The sequence below is a fragment of the Episyrphus balteatus genome, chromosome X, assembly GCF_945859705.1.
Source record: "Episyrphus balteatus chromosome X, idEpiBalt1.1, whole genome shotgun sequence".
Lineage (NCBI taxonomy): Eukaryota > Metazoa > Arthropoda > Insecta > Diptera > Syrphidae > Episyrphus > Episyrphus balteatus.
Window position 1 is genome coordinate 4,577,290 of NC_079138.1, and position 14,762 is coordinate 4,592,051.

General features: G+C 30.0%; 1 protein-coding gene across 6 annotated transcripts in view; it reads right to left on the reverse strand.

The window, feature by feature from the left end:
* The window catches only part of LOC129920502 (paired box protein Pax-6), a 113,580-nt gene that overhangs the window by 13,296 nt on the left and 85,522 nt on the right, over positions 1 to 14,762 (reverse strand). For all 6 annotated transcript variants that reach the window (XM_056001779.1, XM_056001777.1, XM_056001778.1 and 3 more), the window contains 2 exons: positions 12,257 to 12,482; positions 24 to 197 (listed from right to left, as the gene is read on the reverse strand). In XM_056001779.1, coding sequence (XP_055857754.1) covers positions 24 to 197; positions 12,257 to 12,482 — 400 coding nt within the window. The remainder of the gene's footprint in view (positions 1 to 23; positions 198 to 12,256; positions 12,483 to 14,762) is intronic.

Sequence of the window (14,762 nt, forward strand, 5' to 3'; positions counted from 1 at the left end):
AAAAAAATAAATAATAAATTTACCTTTTTCCAAACTGTCAATTTGCTCATTGGTAAATGATGTTCGATTGCGCTGCAATTTTCTTTTTAAACGTAAACGCATCTGTGAATCTTCATCCCCCGACGAGTTATGATCGGAATTTCCATCAGACGTGCTCTCATGCGAGTTCGGATGCGAGACGTCCCCGGAAAAGATATCTGCAAAAGGAGCAAAAAAAAAATATACCTCACGGTCAATAAATTTAAGAATAAAAAGATACAAAAATTAAATGGCAATCTAACTCGTGTTTCGTGTATACCTATTTATCTGTCAAATAATGATGAATAAAACTTTAAAGGGTGTTGCTATCGTAACGTAACGAACGAACGCAACGCAACTGATGAATACAAGGTGAGTGAGGGTGTCAACTGTTCGGTTCGCTGTTGAGTTAATAAGCACACCCTTCGTTCAATATCATTTCTATCTATAGGCACTTTATCTATCTATCTAGGTATATCCAAAGCCCAAACACTTGACTGCTCTTTCAGTTTTGGATAAGAACAGATAATCTGTTTTTCTGAATGTGTGAGCCAACAACGGGTGGCAATAGCAATCTGACAAATAATAAATATATAAAAAAGGAGTGTATCCTTGGAGATGAAAGCTGCTCGTTTCAAGCTCATCACAAGTGATATGTACGAGTAATTGGCATTTAATTGAGCCGTCTGCGTTGGCTGTTTAAATTGATATAGATTTTGTAGATTTTTTTTTTTTTTCAATTTTTTTTTTAGATGAAATTGGATACATTTTTCAAAGTTCACGGCTTGAAAAAAAAGAAGTAAATTTTCAAACGATTTAGCAATTATTTTTTTTTTTTTTCTCTTCTTTCTTTTAATTACCAAAAGGCATTCTAGCTATTCATGTTTTTCGTGCCTTTTGCGGTAAACAGCGAAAGAGAAGGAGTTGTAGTCAGAGTCGGAGTCTGTCATGGAATTCATCGTCATCGACAAACTTCTCCTACAACAAGAAAAACAACAAGTGAATAATAAGGACTAACATAACCATATCAGATAACAACAATGCCATAGCCCATAGGAAGTATATGAAGAATGACGACGACGTCGATGATGATGATGATGATGATGATGATGATGATGATGATGAAAACGATGAACACTTTTGTTGAACAAAAAATCACAATGTCTCGTGCTTCTGGGCCTGGCTTTGGCTTCTGGGTATATAGTAGTTATGAATTTGGTCTGGTCTTGTTTACCATGATGGCTGCTGCTGGATCCCAATTAGAAATAAAACACTAAACAACACCTTAGTTTAAGGAGCTTCAAGATATTGGTGCCTTACTGATGTTTATAAAAGAATGCTCTGCTTCTTAAATTTGCTTGTCGCGTTTTGTATTTTTTTTTTTTTTTTTTTTTGGTTTTATTAAGATAATATTCAAATTAACGTAATTTGAGACTAAATTGAGTTTGCTTATGGTTAAGCCTTAAGGTGTTGCAGAAGCAGCAAGTTTGAAAAAATATTTTATGGCTGACCAACGACGCGACGGACGTCGTCGCTTTGCTCGGTCTCGGCCGTTGTTTAGATATTTATGAATAGTTGTGGGTCTCATCATGACCAACACGTGGCTACTGTATTCTCAGCATGGATAAATCTAGTATTCTTAGATGATTGATACCCTTTATGGGTAAAGGACAATGTGTCTATCGTAGTTTTATAGTTTAAACGCTATGATCTTTTGCAGATTGTATTTCTGTTAGACTTTATGTCGCTCTTCGGCCTCCGGAGGTCGTGTGTATGTGTGTGCTTGTACAGGTGAAAAATTGATATTAAATGCCTTGATTTGCAAGAACAGGTGGCGATGGTAATCGATATTTGAATATAATATAGCGTTAAGCTTAGAAATAATAGCCCACAAAAAAAGAGTGTGTGTTCTCATGTACACGCGATTGAAGTTATATTTCTTACTCAGACAAACTCACCTAGTTTGTTCAAACCATAAAAAAAAAAAAAAAAAAAACAGTTTTACAATTATGAACACTTTGACATTTCTTCTTTGACACCTCAAAAGAAGTACAACTTCAAAAAACGATCTAACGGACTAAGGAAGCGTTATAATAATAAATTATTTAATTTCTTGTGAATTGTGAATGATTTTGATAACTTTGGAATGGCCGAGATTTGTATTTATTTTTTTTTTTCAAGTTTGCACATCAGCTCTTTCGTTTAAACTTTACTAGTGCTTGCCTTTCCTTCGATTTGAAATTAAGTGTGTTTTACTTTTTTTTAGTGTTGATATAAAAGTAAATAATTCAAATAAAGTTATTTTAATGCACAATTTCAATGCATGTTTCATTATATTAAATGTTTTTTTTTTTTTTTTTTTTTTTTTTAATTAGGTATGAAAAATTAAGGAATTAAATTAATATAAATATAAGAAATTTTGGCGTTTCGTTTATAAATTAGATATAATTAAGAATTATATTGTGATTTTTGATCGTTTTGCAAAGATTGTGAATGTATCAAATTTCATTTTCAGTCGGGGTTAAATAAGATCCAGAAAATTTGATAAATACTGTTTTTTTTTTTTGACAATGATATGAAATAGTTCTCAAATTTCAAAGTTTATCCAAAAATATTAATAACAGTAATACCAATTCATTAGAAATTGTAAATATTTGCAAAAATGTCGTATTTAACAACCATAAAAGGGTCCTATAAGTTATAAAAAGTTAACTGTCATTATAAATACTATAAAGGGTCTACAAATTAAATCTTTTTTCTTCATATTTTGAATTGAGATGAAAATTGAAATAAAAAAAAAATTATGTTCTTGTCTATATCTAAATGCTTCAAGTCCAATAACCACTTCAAACAAAATACACATTTCCTGTTTTTTTTTTTTTTTTTTTTTTTTTTTTTAATAAAAAAAAAAAAAAATGAAAGAATAACGGATGCAGTCCGAGAATTTCTATACATACTTTTCATCTTGACAAAAAAGAAAAATAAAACTCATGCTACGGAAACGAAAAATAAAAGAGATACTTTCCGGTAAAAGAAAACCATTTCTTTTGTATTCGCCTGCTCGTTGGCTGGCTAGCGATGTGAAAAAAAAAAAAAAATGTCTGTCCACAACAACAATAAAAGGACATCATACACAAACACAATATACACCTACTACATGAAAAGCAATGGTATTAAAAGAAAGAAAAAAAAAAAAGGATCTTTTTCATACAAATCTAACCACCCATCAGCCGCCTGCCGCACAGTGGGGCATCTTGTATGGGAGACCGGAAAAAACTCAATTAAGACTAAACTACTGAACCAATTTTCATGAAATTTGCAGGAAAGGTAGCTAATAGCAAGACAAACCTACATCAATGACCACCCATAGCCACGTCCACTCAGAAAAAAATTATATTAAAAAATCTGAAATCAAATTTTTGCAGCTGTAAATGACTTACTTCCAATCGCTTTTTTAGAAAAATCAAATTCTTTTGAGTTTATTTGAACATTTTATTCATAAATACCGTTTAAATTTTACATAAATAAAAAAAAAATAAAAAATTTTCAAAAAAGGAAAAATATCCAAAAACGGTAGGTATGGCATTTTTTCAAAATTTAACTTTTTTGGAAACTTTTTTTTCCTTGGTTAGTTCTAAAATTTAAACGGCTACCAAGCCTAACCTTTTCCTTCAATTAGCGGAACATTCCATCAAATCATTCCATCCTTTTTTTGGAAACAAGTGGAACTAAAGATAAGAGAGGCTTCAAATAACCAGTTTTACTGTATTCCGATTCCGATAGTTATAAATAAAGCCAAAAAAGTGGCTTAGTGAAAAAAACATTTGTTTTAATAGGTAAATGTGCAATGCAGGTTTCATTAACACAAACTCCTGATCCCAACAGCGACTAAATTGGGCAAAACTTTAAAATTGTGGGTTTAAAATTTTTTTTTGCAATCTTATCAAAAATTTTGGGCTGTTTAGCAAAACGGACTTCACATTCAGATTCAGCATACCAAAATACATTTTGAAAGATTTGTCTGGCGAAAATAGCTGCATATTTCTTTTTTACCTTACCTTTTTTTTTGCTTTTTTGAATGACTTTTTCAGATTGAAATTGCTATAAAAACCGAATACGGACGTCTTCGGGTGAAAACTATTTGAAAACTATTGCTGAGATTTAACATTATCTAACGAAACCTATTCGCCAACAGAGGCAAACAGAGGAAGTAGTTAAAACCTTATGTGAACATAAAAAGTCACTAAAATGGAATGTTTTTTGTCAAAAAAATCGTATTCAATTCTTTTTCGCTAAACTAGTGTACCATATTGTTTGTCAATTTATTTTGAGCCTATTTACAAAAAAAGTTGGTTCAAACCTTGAAATTATACGGTAAATGGATCATTTTGAAACTACTTGTATTTTTATTAGTTTTCACTATTTTTCAACTTTGAGCGATAACCTCCAGGCCCACAATTTTTGTTTTGAAAAACAGTTTTCATTTTCTGATTCTTCAACTAATTTACTGTTAGAAACACGTGCAGTATCAAAATAAATCGTACTTCCGAAAGTTGGGTTTTTTCCGCCTTTTCCCCACTGTGTGCCGCGCGCTGCCGCCACTGTCCATTAACCGCCCAAACCCACACTTTCATCACCCAATGGAATGCCATTTTTATGCTTTTCATGTAGGCTAACGTTATTAGATAGATACACATTATAAGGTAGTATGTTTGCTTCACAAAAAAAAAAAAAAAAAAACAAGAAAGGGTAACAATTTTCCACCCCATTTCCCCCTTCCGCTATAGAGCTCCACTGGGGTAAAGCTCTTTTACATCCCCCAGTGCAAAAAATTCAAACGGTCGATCCATGTGCCAGTGCCATGGATGGGGCACTCCTGCAGTTACGGGATAAACTAAAATGGTAGTAGGGTGTGGTTGGTATATATTCAACAAATTAGTTAATAGAAAGACTATTTCTACGTTCCACCTCCGCATTATTCACTTTCTTTTAGGGTATCCTCCCTTTTGTAGAATTGATTTCAAATACACGCAGTGCGGCTGATGAGGGAGAGACATCACATCACATCACCCGTAAAGTCAAGACCACGTTAACCACTTGTACATATGTTCGGGTTTGGGTATGAGAATATAATTATATTGCGCTGAATAACTTCGACCATGATTGTAGAGGCAAGGCGCTCGCTGCTGAGTTAGCTGAATGAATCAAATATATCTATAACAGAAGCATAAAAGCCCCATATCAAAAACCTAAACCTAACCCCAACCCCCGAACCCGAATCCGAACCCGAACACAATCATGTACACAAAAATGGTTATGTCATTTAACCGTCGGCATTAATTAGCTGCATAAGTTGACGTTGCAACAGGACAGCTTGAGCAGAAAAAAAAAAAAAAAAAAAAAGAAACAAAACCTAAAATAAATATGAACGAAACGAAAATGAAAAGAGGAAAATTAATGATGCCAAGTCTTTTGATTATGATGGAATAGTAAAGGTCCTTTCTTTGACACAGGTTATCAATCAAAAAGAATATTTTTATGTGTTTTTGATATTTGTAGTGTGTCCAGCCTGGGTTGTCATACACCTAGTTGTCACACGTCGACGTCGTCGTCGTCGTCGGACGCCTGTAAAAAAAACTATTTCAAACCACTGACTGAGTCATATCGTTGTCATCGGAAGAAAGAATGAGTTGTTATTGTAAAGTGGGAACCTATATCCAAGAATAAGACTGTCCCAATCACATAGAAGATCTACAAAGTTCGATTATTTGACCTACCTTGCCTATGGCTTTTCTTCGTACCGGTGCATAAACATGTGTGCACTGTACATTAGGGTGTGTCACTTTTGTATATTCGAAAAAAAGTAAGTACTCTAATTTTGCAATTTAATAGTGGTCAAAAGTTTTATTAGGGTCTAAGGTTTAATAATATGTAAAAAAAATTCATAATATCGTTCGTCTTTGGCTCGCTCAAATCGGTTCAAGTTGTTAGGAAAAAAAACGATTTTATATGAAAAAATGTATTTTTTTCCTTCGCATATTATTTCGCAGCTTCTTTACTAAGTGTTAAATTCCAAAATATATAAGCTTAAAAGTTTTTTCTTATAAAGATATATATTTAATATATTTGTTTTTGTATTCAAACGGCGCACAGTGTTTCGAGCCCATACAAAAGTTTATCATAAATACTTGCAGCTAAGTTTTTGGAGTTTTAATATCTTTTTTTGTGTTTTTATGGCAGGAATAGAAAAAAACTTTTTTTTTAGTATAATTTATGAAATTAACATTTATTGAAGAAGCCACTTGTGAGAAAAATTAATTTTTTTTTATATATAAACAAAAATATACTTTTCGTAAGGTTTTTGGTGTGCTGAACTAGAATCCGAAGTCAGAAAAATTCTATCATATCACGTTTTTGAAATATTCCTGTTAGAAAATCTGAAATGTCGTTTTTTAACAGTTTTTGAGGTTATGTTCTTGAACGTGGTGATTTATTTTAAATAAATTTGTGACAGTTTCTAAAAGAACTAAATGTTTTCTTTTAAAGTTCGTTTAAATCTTTTCAATATCTTTTTTCTACTTTGAGAAATCTTAAGTTGAAGTCAACTTGTTTTGTTTATCTTCTCTATACAAAAAAAAATCGTAGGTTTATTTGCGTTTCATAGCAAATCTCGAATAGTTTTTTGTCAATCGATTTCAAATTTTGAAATAACGTTTTATTTGCATTTTCGTAAATTCTTATATCGGCGAGGTTGGTAAAAACGCTATAATACACAGTAGAGCGTGGCCGGGTCAAGTAATTATATTAAAAATTTAGTATGCAGAAAAATATAATTTTTTTTCGTGTTGAAAACAATACTTAAAATATTTTTAATTACATAAACAACTTTTTGTTACTTGTGTATGGCTAAAAATTATTAAAAACATCGATTTTTTCATTTTTGTGATCCCCTTGAAGATGTTTTTAAAAAAATGAATTATTTTGAGTACTTGACTCGTAGCACATAAATGTGAATATCTCTGGTAATCGCAAACAGAAGCAGACCAAACTTTGCCAATATTAAGTATAGGCCTAAGGCAAAATAATATAAAAAAATTATCGATATGATTTTATATATTTTTTTTTAAATTAAGTTTAAAAATTAAATTTTTTTTTTTTGGCCATTTATCAAAGAAATTTTAATAACTCATATATAATTTTATAAATTTATTTTTTTTTGTTATATGTTTTACAACAACACTCAAATAAACAAAATAACATTAATAAAATTTTTCAAACAATTACCAAACGTGAAATATACACTCTCAAAGATTCCCATAAATTCCTCAAAATATTTTCGATTTCCGAGGTACTCATGTTTCGGAGCTTATTTTGAATACATAACCTGGGTTATTTTGTAAGATAAATATGTTTTCATATGAGTTGACACTTCTAAATTATATTTTAATAGCAAAAATATTAATTTTTAACAAAAAAAAAAAGTGATTTATCATAAGGGGACGACACACTGTGCGGTGCAGTTAAAAAAAAAACATTTCTTTCAAAAATCTCTAAAAATTCAAATTTCTTCGATTCCTTCCTATATTTTGTACGAGCCAAATATATATTAATTAAAATGAAAATTGTAAACGCAGGATTTATTTTTGATATGTAATGTAACTTTTAAAAGCTATTACATTTGGAAATTCCATACTTTAGCATTTTGACACACCCAAACTTAATTTTCTCCTTTTCCTTCGAAATTTCACTTGGAAGTGGAATTTTATAGAAACCAACTCACAACATTTACAATTATGGGGACATAGAGAAGGTATTTTTTTCGGCAAGTGGTTAAACTTAATTTTTTTTTTTTTCGAAAATCCTAAAATTTGTTATTTTTGTGTCTATATAATTATGTAGATTGTATAAACGTGTTCACTGCAAACTTATATCTGTTAATCAAAACTTGATTCGATACTTTAGTTCCAAGTTATCTGATTTCGAAGGTAAGAAAATTTTGTTGGAAATAACTCAGCAACTAGACCTCCAAGAAACTTTAAGTTTTCAATTCTGAAAAGAGCTTTAAAAGACCTTTTTTTATGTGTCGCACTTAATGGATTTTGAGGAAATTTTTTAAAACGTATTTCTTTTGGCAAAGAGGTTTACGGTTTACCCTAAAGAAGGTAATTACGTTCTAAAGTTGTTATTTTTTGTAAAGAAAGTTTTCGTTTCTATGCCATTTTCTGCTTCAAAACCTGTCCGGCACTTAAATAAGGTACAAAAAGTGTCATCAGAGATGAATATGCTTCGATTGAAAGCAAAAGAAATAGAACTTGATCGAATAAGGAGCAAAGGCCTTTAAAAATTTCAACGTTATAATATTTTAATAACAGATTTGTTATAGTTCATTCACTTCATCAATAGTAGCTCTTATATGACCAGTATCTACTTTAAAATATGTGTATGTAGTAGCTAGGTGGTAATAAAAAAAAAAGTGCAACTGGATACCGAAACAGAATATGCACTTACAAAAAAAAAGTTACATCGATAAGGAGGTCCTTGTTGGATGCGTATATGTATAGTTTTCGTATGCATGACTGCACAGTGCACATTACGCTTCAGCTGATCATTTTTTTTTTTTTTTAATTTTGCATCCAATTCATCATATCTGTACTCTCGATATAGATACTACCTACTTGATGGTAAATGTAATCCCAAAAATTATCAGTGTAAACAAAATCAAATTACAGGCCAACATAAAATTTATCCTGACCCTATCAAATAATATATAAATTTATATATAACATACAAATTCGTAACTCGTAGGTATTAAATCTTTGTAGAGTTTGAGTTAAAAAAAACGTATTGCGATAGACGACATCATTTAATTTCGTACATTTCTATTCATTTTCATTTTTGACGTTATTAAGGACATATCTCACATAGTTACGAACATTTTGTAAAATAGCGGCGGCATCTGTAAAATTCATTTATATTAGCAACCAATAAGTTGCATTGCCAAAAAGATATGTATAAATCATTTTTAATTGGCTTTTTTTTTAATCTAAAAGTCTGATATAAAACTATAGATATGCCACTGATACATTCAATTGGTAAAATTTTCGTCCTTCCGTTAAAATCAGAATCAATAAAGTGAACAATATACCTATGAGGGAATGCAATATTTTACCATTCAGTTGTATATCAATGCAACACCGAGCAATACCTACACAAATATGTGTATACTTGCGATCCAATGAATAAAAGCATCTTTATTGTATATGTGAATATATTTGTAGGATGAACATGAACAGGGTTGTGATCTGAAAATGTTTGCCCTCATCTGTATTATGATGCCACATGTGGAGAGAAAGCCAAGTGTAATTATTATCTGTATTTGTCATTATTGAAGGAATTCATGGGATTGTGTGTTACGATATAGATAACATAATATTAAGTAGGTACATGTACTTAGGGCTGATTAAAATTAATTATGCAATTCATTGAACATACTACATGTAGGTAGTAGGTATAGGTACTCAAAGTGATATAGCACGAAAATAATTATAACATTCGAAATCCTTTAAAGGAGTGGGGGAGGAGTAAAAAATATAGAGACCAAGACCAAGACCAGAAATTAATTTTATCTTCATGTCAAAATATGTTATCGAAAACTAAAACTTGTAAAAAAAGGCAAGAACAAAACAATAGAATATAAAAAAAAATTTGTTTAGTACTGAGGTTATCATTAGGCGTAAAAAATTAATTTTGAAAAATTTCCTCCCAATGCGTTGAGTCTTTTTAAGCTCTATTTATAACTGATTTTTGTTTTTTAATATCTCCGTTTTCGAGGTATTGCAATTTTCTCGAAAACGACTCTAACGATTTCGATTAAATTTGATGTACGTAATAATCTAAGTAATTCTAACAAAATTTTTGTCAAAAAATTATAAGAACGAAAATATGGCGTTGCCGTTTTTTTGTAAACAATTGATTTAATAAATATCGTATATTTCATCAAAAAGTGAGTTAATTTTATTCAAAATTCTTATCACTTTGAAATGTACAAACAACAAAAAAAAAAATTAATTTTTTTTTAAATCATTATGTCCAATTTTGCATATTTATAAAAATTTACACTTTAATTACTCAAAAACTGTAACATTTATCAATAAAACATGGAATTTTTTGTTTTTTTTTTGAGTAAATTTTGTATAAATAAGCCAAAATTGTACATTCGAATTTAAGCTTTTTTTCATTTTTTGCATTTTCCGAGAACATTTTCCATTGTATACTAATGCAAGCCTGGTACGCAGCTCGAGCTTAATTTTAGCTCCAATACAAATTATCGAAAAATTTTAGCCGAGCTAAAATGGATCCCATACAAATTATCGATAACTTGCATGGGAATTTTATCTCGGCTAAAATTTAGCTCGATCTGCGTACCAGGCTTCAGAAAGTAGAGATTTCAACTAGTGATGAAAACTATCGAATGATTTGAACTAGCAATAGTTCATTCATTCATTCGAATAAAAACTATCGAATAAAACTATCGAACAAACTATCGAATAAAAACTATCGTATAAAAAAACTATTCAAATGAAAAAACTATCGAATGAAAAACTATTCCAATGAAAATATTAACTAAACTATTCGAATGAAAAAACTATTCGAATGAAAATAGTAACTAAATGAATGAATGAATGATTTAAAACTATCGAATAAATGAATATTTTACAACTATCGATAGTTTGATAGTTTTTATTCGATATTTCCCATCACTAATTTCAACGAACAAAATGCCCATCGACTTTTTGAAAAAAGTTAATATTTTGACACGTGAATTTTCGATTGAAAAATAGGGTGTATTTCTGATATTAAGTCAAAATAAGGTGAAAAAATTAATATTTTAAATCATATAAATTACTGTGTATTTGGGACATAATAAGGTAAGTTTTCACCAAATTTAGAAGAAAAAAAAACATTTTTTTTGAAAAAGATAAAAATAAAAAACCAAAACTTGGTTATTTGAATTTTTCACATAAATTTCGAGGTTATGTGAAAAAATTGTCAATACAAAAGTAGTTGTAGATGATCTTTTAATTATATACAATTTTGCAATACATCTTTTTTCCATAGGACTTGTTGTTTTGCTGGAAATCGAAATATACAATTTTTTACCATTTAAAACTCAACCCACCCGCTTCCCGAACTCGGCTCGCCCGTAATTTATTTTTCCTTTCATTTTTATCATATTCACCTCCTTTTCTAATGGGTTTCATTCTACTATGATTTTTTTTTTTTTTTTTTGGTTTCAAAAACTATCGACGTTGGGCTACAAATGCATGCAATGCTAACAGGCCTGTTGAAAAGATTTCGTTTCGGAAGGGGCTTGCATTAAAATCTAACAAGGATTTTTTTTCGTTACAAAAAAAGTTAGGTTTTTATTTCAAAGTAAAATAATTTTTTTTTGCGACAAAATTAAGGTACCAAAATGATTTTGCCTAATGACTTCTGGTATATTTAAAATTGCATAGCGAAATTCTAATACTAATTAACAAATAAACAAATTTTAACAGTTCTATGTACTATAATGACTTGGTTCAGTTACATCGTTTAAATAAACGACTTTAAGCACCAATTGGTGTGGCCCATTGGATTTCTCTTACCACATTTTAGAACAATTGCACTATTTAGACCCTAAAAAGAATTTGCCAAAGTTCAAAGTTTGAGCATAGTGGTATAACTGATATCGACAAATTTTTTTCATACAATGAAGTCAAATATTAACTACGAAAGAATTCTGTCCTTCTTCTCAAGATTATATTTATCGATAACATTGGTAAACAAAACTGCACCTTTTTTTTTTTTTTGTTTTATGAGGTTTCTTTACTGTTCTTTATTAATATTGGCATAGCTGATTTCAAATCTCCCTCAGTTTTCTAGCAGCTTTAGTTTCGGTGATATAGGTACAGATTTTATAACAAGAATATCTGAAAAACGCGAGCCGATAGAGTATTTTTAAGGGAAGAAAATTCCCAGACTTCCTGAAATAACCTCTCTTATTCTGAAGTTTCTATAAAGTATTGCAAAGCGAGTGTACCGGAAATAATTTTTGGAATTTTCTCTTATATTCTTAAAAGTGTTTTTAGCTTTAATAAAAACTTGAATGTGAAGGGAAATCAGCCCCTCAATACCCTCCTCTCTGGCTACATGACTGATGCTCACCTTTATTTTTTTTTTGTTAGTTTAAACTTACCACGTTTTTGTAATTCGTCCCTGGTTATTTGCCCTGTAAGGTTTGTAGCTGCTGGTGTTGGTGGTAGTGCCAAGTGTGCCGCCGGTGCATTACTAGGATACCACGCCCATCCACCTGATTGCCCATTAAACATACGCAGCTTCTCGTATACCGATTCATTTTGCTGTTGGGCTTGTTGTTCTTTTTGTGAGGCCAAATTTCTTAAAACGCGGTTGATTGATGAAACCTGAAAATACAAAAAAAAAAAAAAAAAATCAAAGTTTAAGTTAAAAAAAAAAATCAAGAAAAATAAAAAAATTGAGACTATATAAACTTCCCTGGATTGAACTAAATAAAAACTTAAAAAATGTATTTTTTTTTTTGTTATGGACTGTCATTTTTCCTGAACAGTGGGTTCATATTAAAAACCGTTGAGGTCAATATCTATTTCTTACATGTATGTTGAAGAAAGGTATATACAAATTCTACAAGTCCTTGTCGGCACCTTGTGTGCGAAGAATTGTCCATTATACCAGCAAACCGTTTGATCAAATATTTTTGTATTCCAATTCGTCATCTTTTTTTCCTTTGATGTTTCAAAAAAAAAAAAAAAAAAAAAAAAAAATTACAAATTTACAAAGCTCGAGTATGTACTGACACGTGCGTAAGAGGTGTGGGCTTAAGTGTAGAATTTGTACCATTTGACATTAAGACCGCACTTATCTGAGCGAATGTTCAATTAAGTTGAAACAGGGAATGTTGATGATGATGATGATGGTCGCTTTTCGCAGGAGTTAAAATGAAATACTTTCTTCTTCATTCCCTCAGATTTATTCAGAGATTGTGTGTTGTTCCCCCTTTTTTAAATCACAAAATATTTAATCCAAATATCTTCAAAGTTTACTGAGAAATTCTTTGATATGGTATTTACTTTGTTACTGGTAGTATAAATTCTATTTTTTAGTTCTGAATGTGTTAGGTAAATCGTTTTTTATTATATCCTTCAAAGTCCAATGCTCAAGATTTCTCGATTTCTCTTAAGATTTGGTTATGAAAAAAAAAAAAAACTGATATAGATACAAAATACAGACAAATCACTGTATTTATATGTATGAATATATGAATAGAGATCCACCCCTTGTTTACTAAGCTACAAACCATAAAAATATACCGAGGAGAATAAATACAAAAATGGTTATGATGCATCATATAAAATAAACAAAACCCATTGTTCGCATTAATGGTTAACCGAAATTTTATGACATTAAATAAACAAGTAAGACATCCGCCATTATTATTATTATTTTTTTTTTTTTAAATACAGAGATAGTATTTAAAGGTATTGGAAGATCCGATTCCAGGTAAGGGAAACAAATTGAAAATTTACATTATATTCTTGATTTCCACCCTTATATGAAGAAGAGTATTTTTGAAGTACCTTAAGCTGGTTTAATTTTTAAGCAATTTCATATGAATTATTTTTCAAGAAACACATATTGAATTTTTATTTTGACGTGATGAAGTTTTATAAATCGATAAATCTTGAGGCATCCAGGAAAAAAGGGTAATTATCCTGAGCCTGTTAACAGTGTGTTATAAACTGCAATTTTATCTTAAAGGCCAAGTTATAAGACGCCAAGTCCAAAATAAGATCAAATCTGCTTATAGCTTACTTAAAAGTTTAATCATTAAATAGGGTAAATAGGGTTAAAATGACATGGTAAAAATAAATTTATTATCTAAACGGCAAGTCGTAGAGAGTTGATTTTTTTTCTAAACGATAGATAAATGTGTAAGAAGAATAGCCGAAGTGTTGAAAAATATCTGAAATAAATAAAAAAACATACTGAATTACACTGGCCCAAAAAATTAGGGGAACAAAAAAAAAATCGTGTAAAATCAGTAAAAAATGATCGCATCAAGACAAAACAAAAAGCATGTGAAAGCTACATTCTTCCTTCCTTCTTTTTAGGATTTTATGACGAAATGTTTTATTTCTAACAATAAAAAACAGCTTAATCGTTTAAACTGTTGAAAATCTAAAATTTTCAAAATTGTTTTTGGTTTCACTTTTCTAATAAAAAATTGGGACATTTTTTTGTGATGAAAGATGATAATTTTTAAAAAGGCTTCAAGATTCTTTTTGTTTCAAGCTAGGATTTTTTTTTAGACTGCAATATTAGTCATCAAAACCAAAACCCATACTTTTGACTTTGACTATCAATATCTTAACAACGGATCACCTTACAGAAAACTCAAGGATACATTTAAAAACTTCATTAAATTCTCTACAGAAAAATTAGCTTACTTTGTTAAAAAAAAAATGTTTTCTTACATTTCAGATCAATTTTAGAAAAGCTTTCAAAATAGGCATTTTTACGGTTTTTTAGAACTATGGGTGATAAGATTAATCAGGCAAGGATGTTCGACAAAGTGGTAATTATAGGTTAAAGTTATATCAATGCAAATATTAAAAAAAAAATATATCAAATATAGATTTTTCCTAAGGTCCTGATTTTTGAAAACT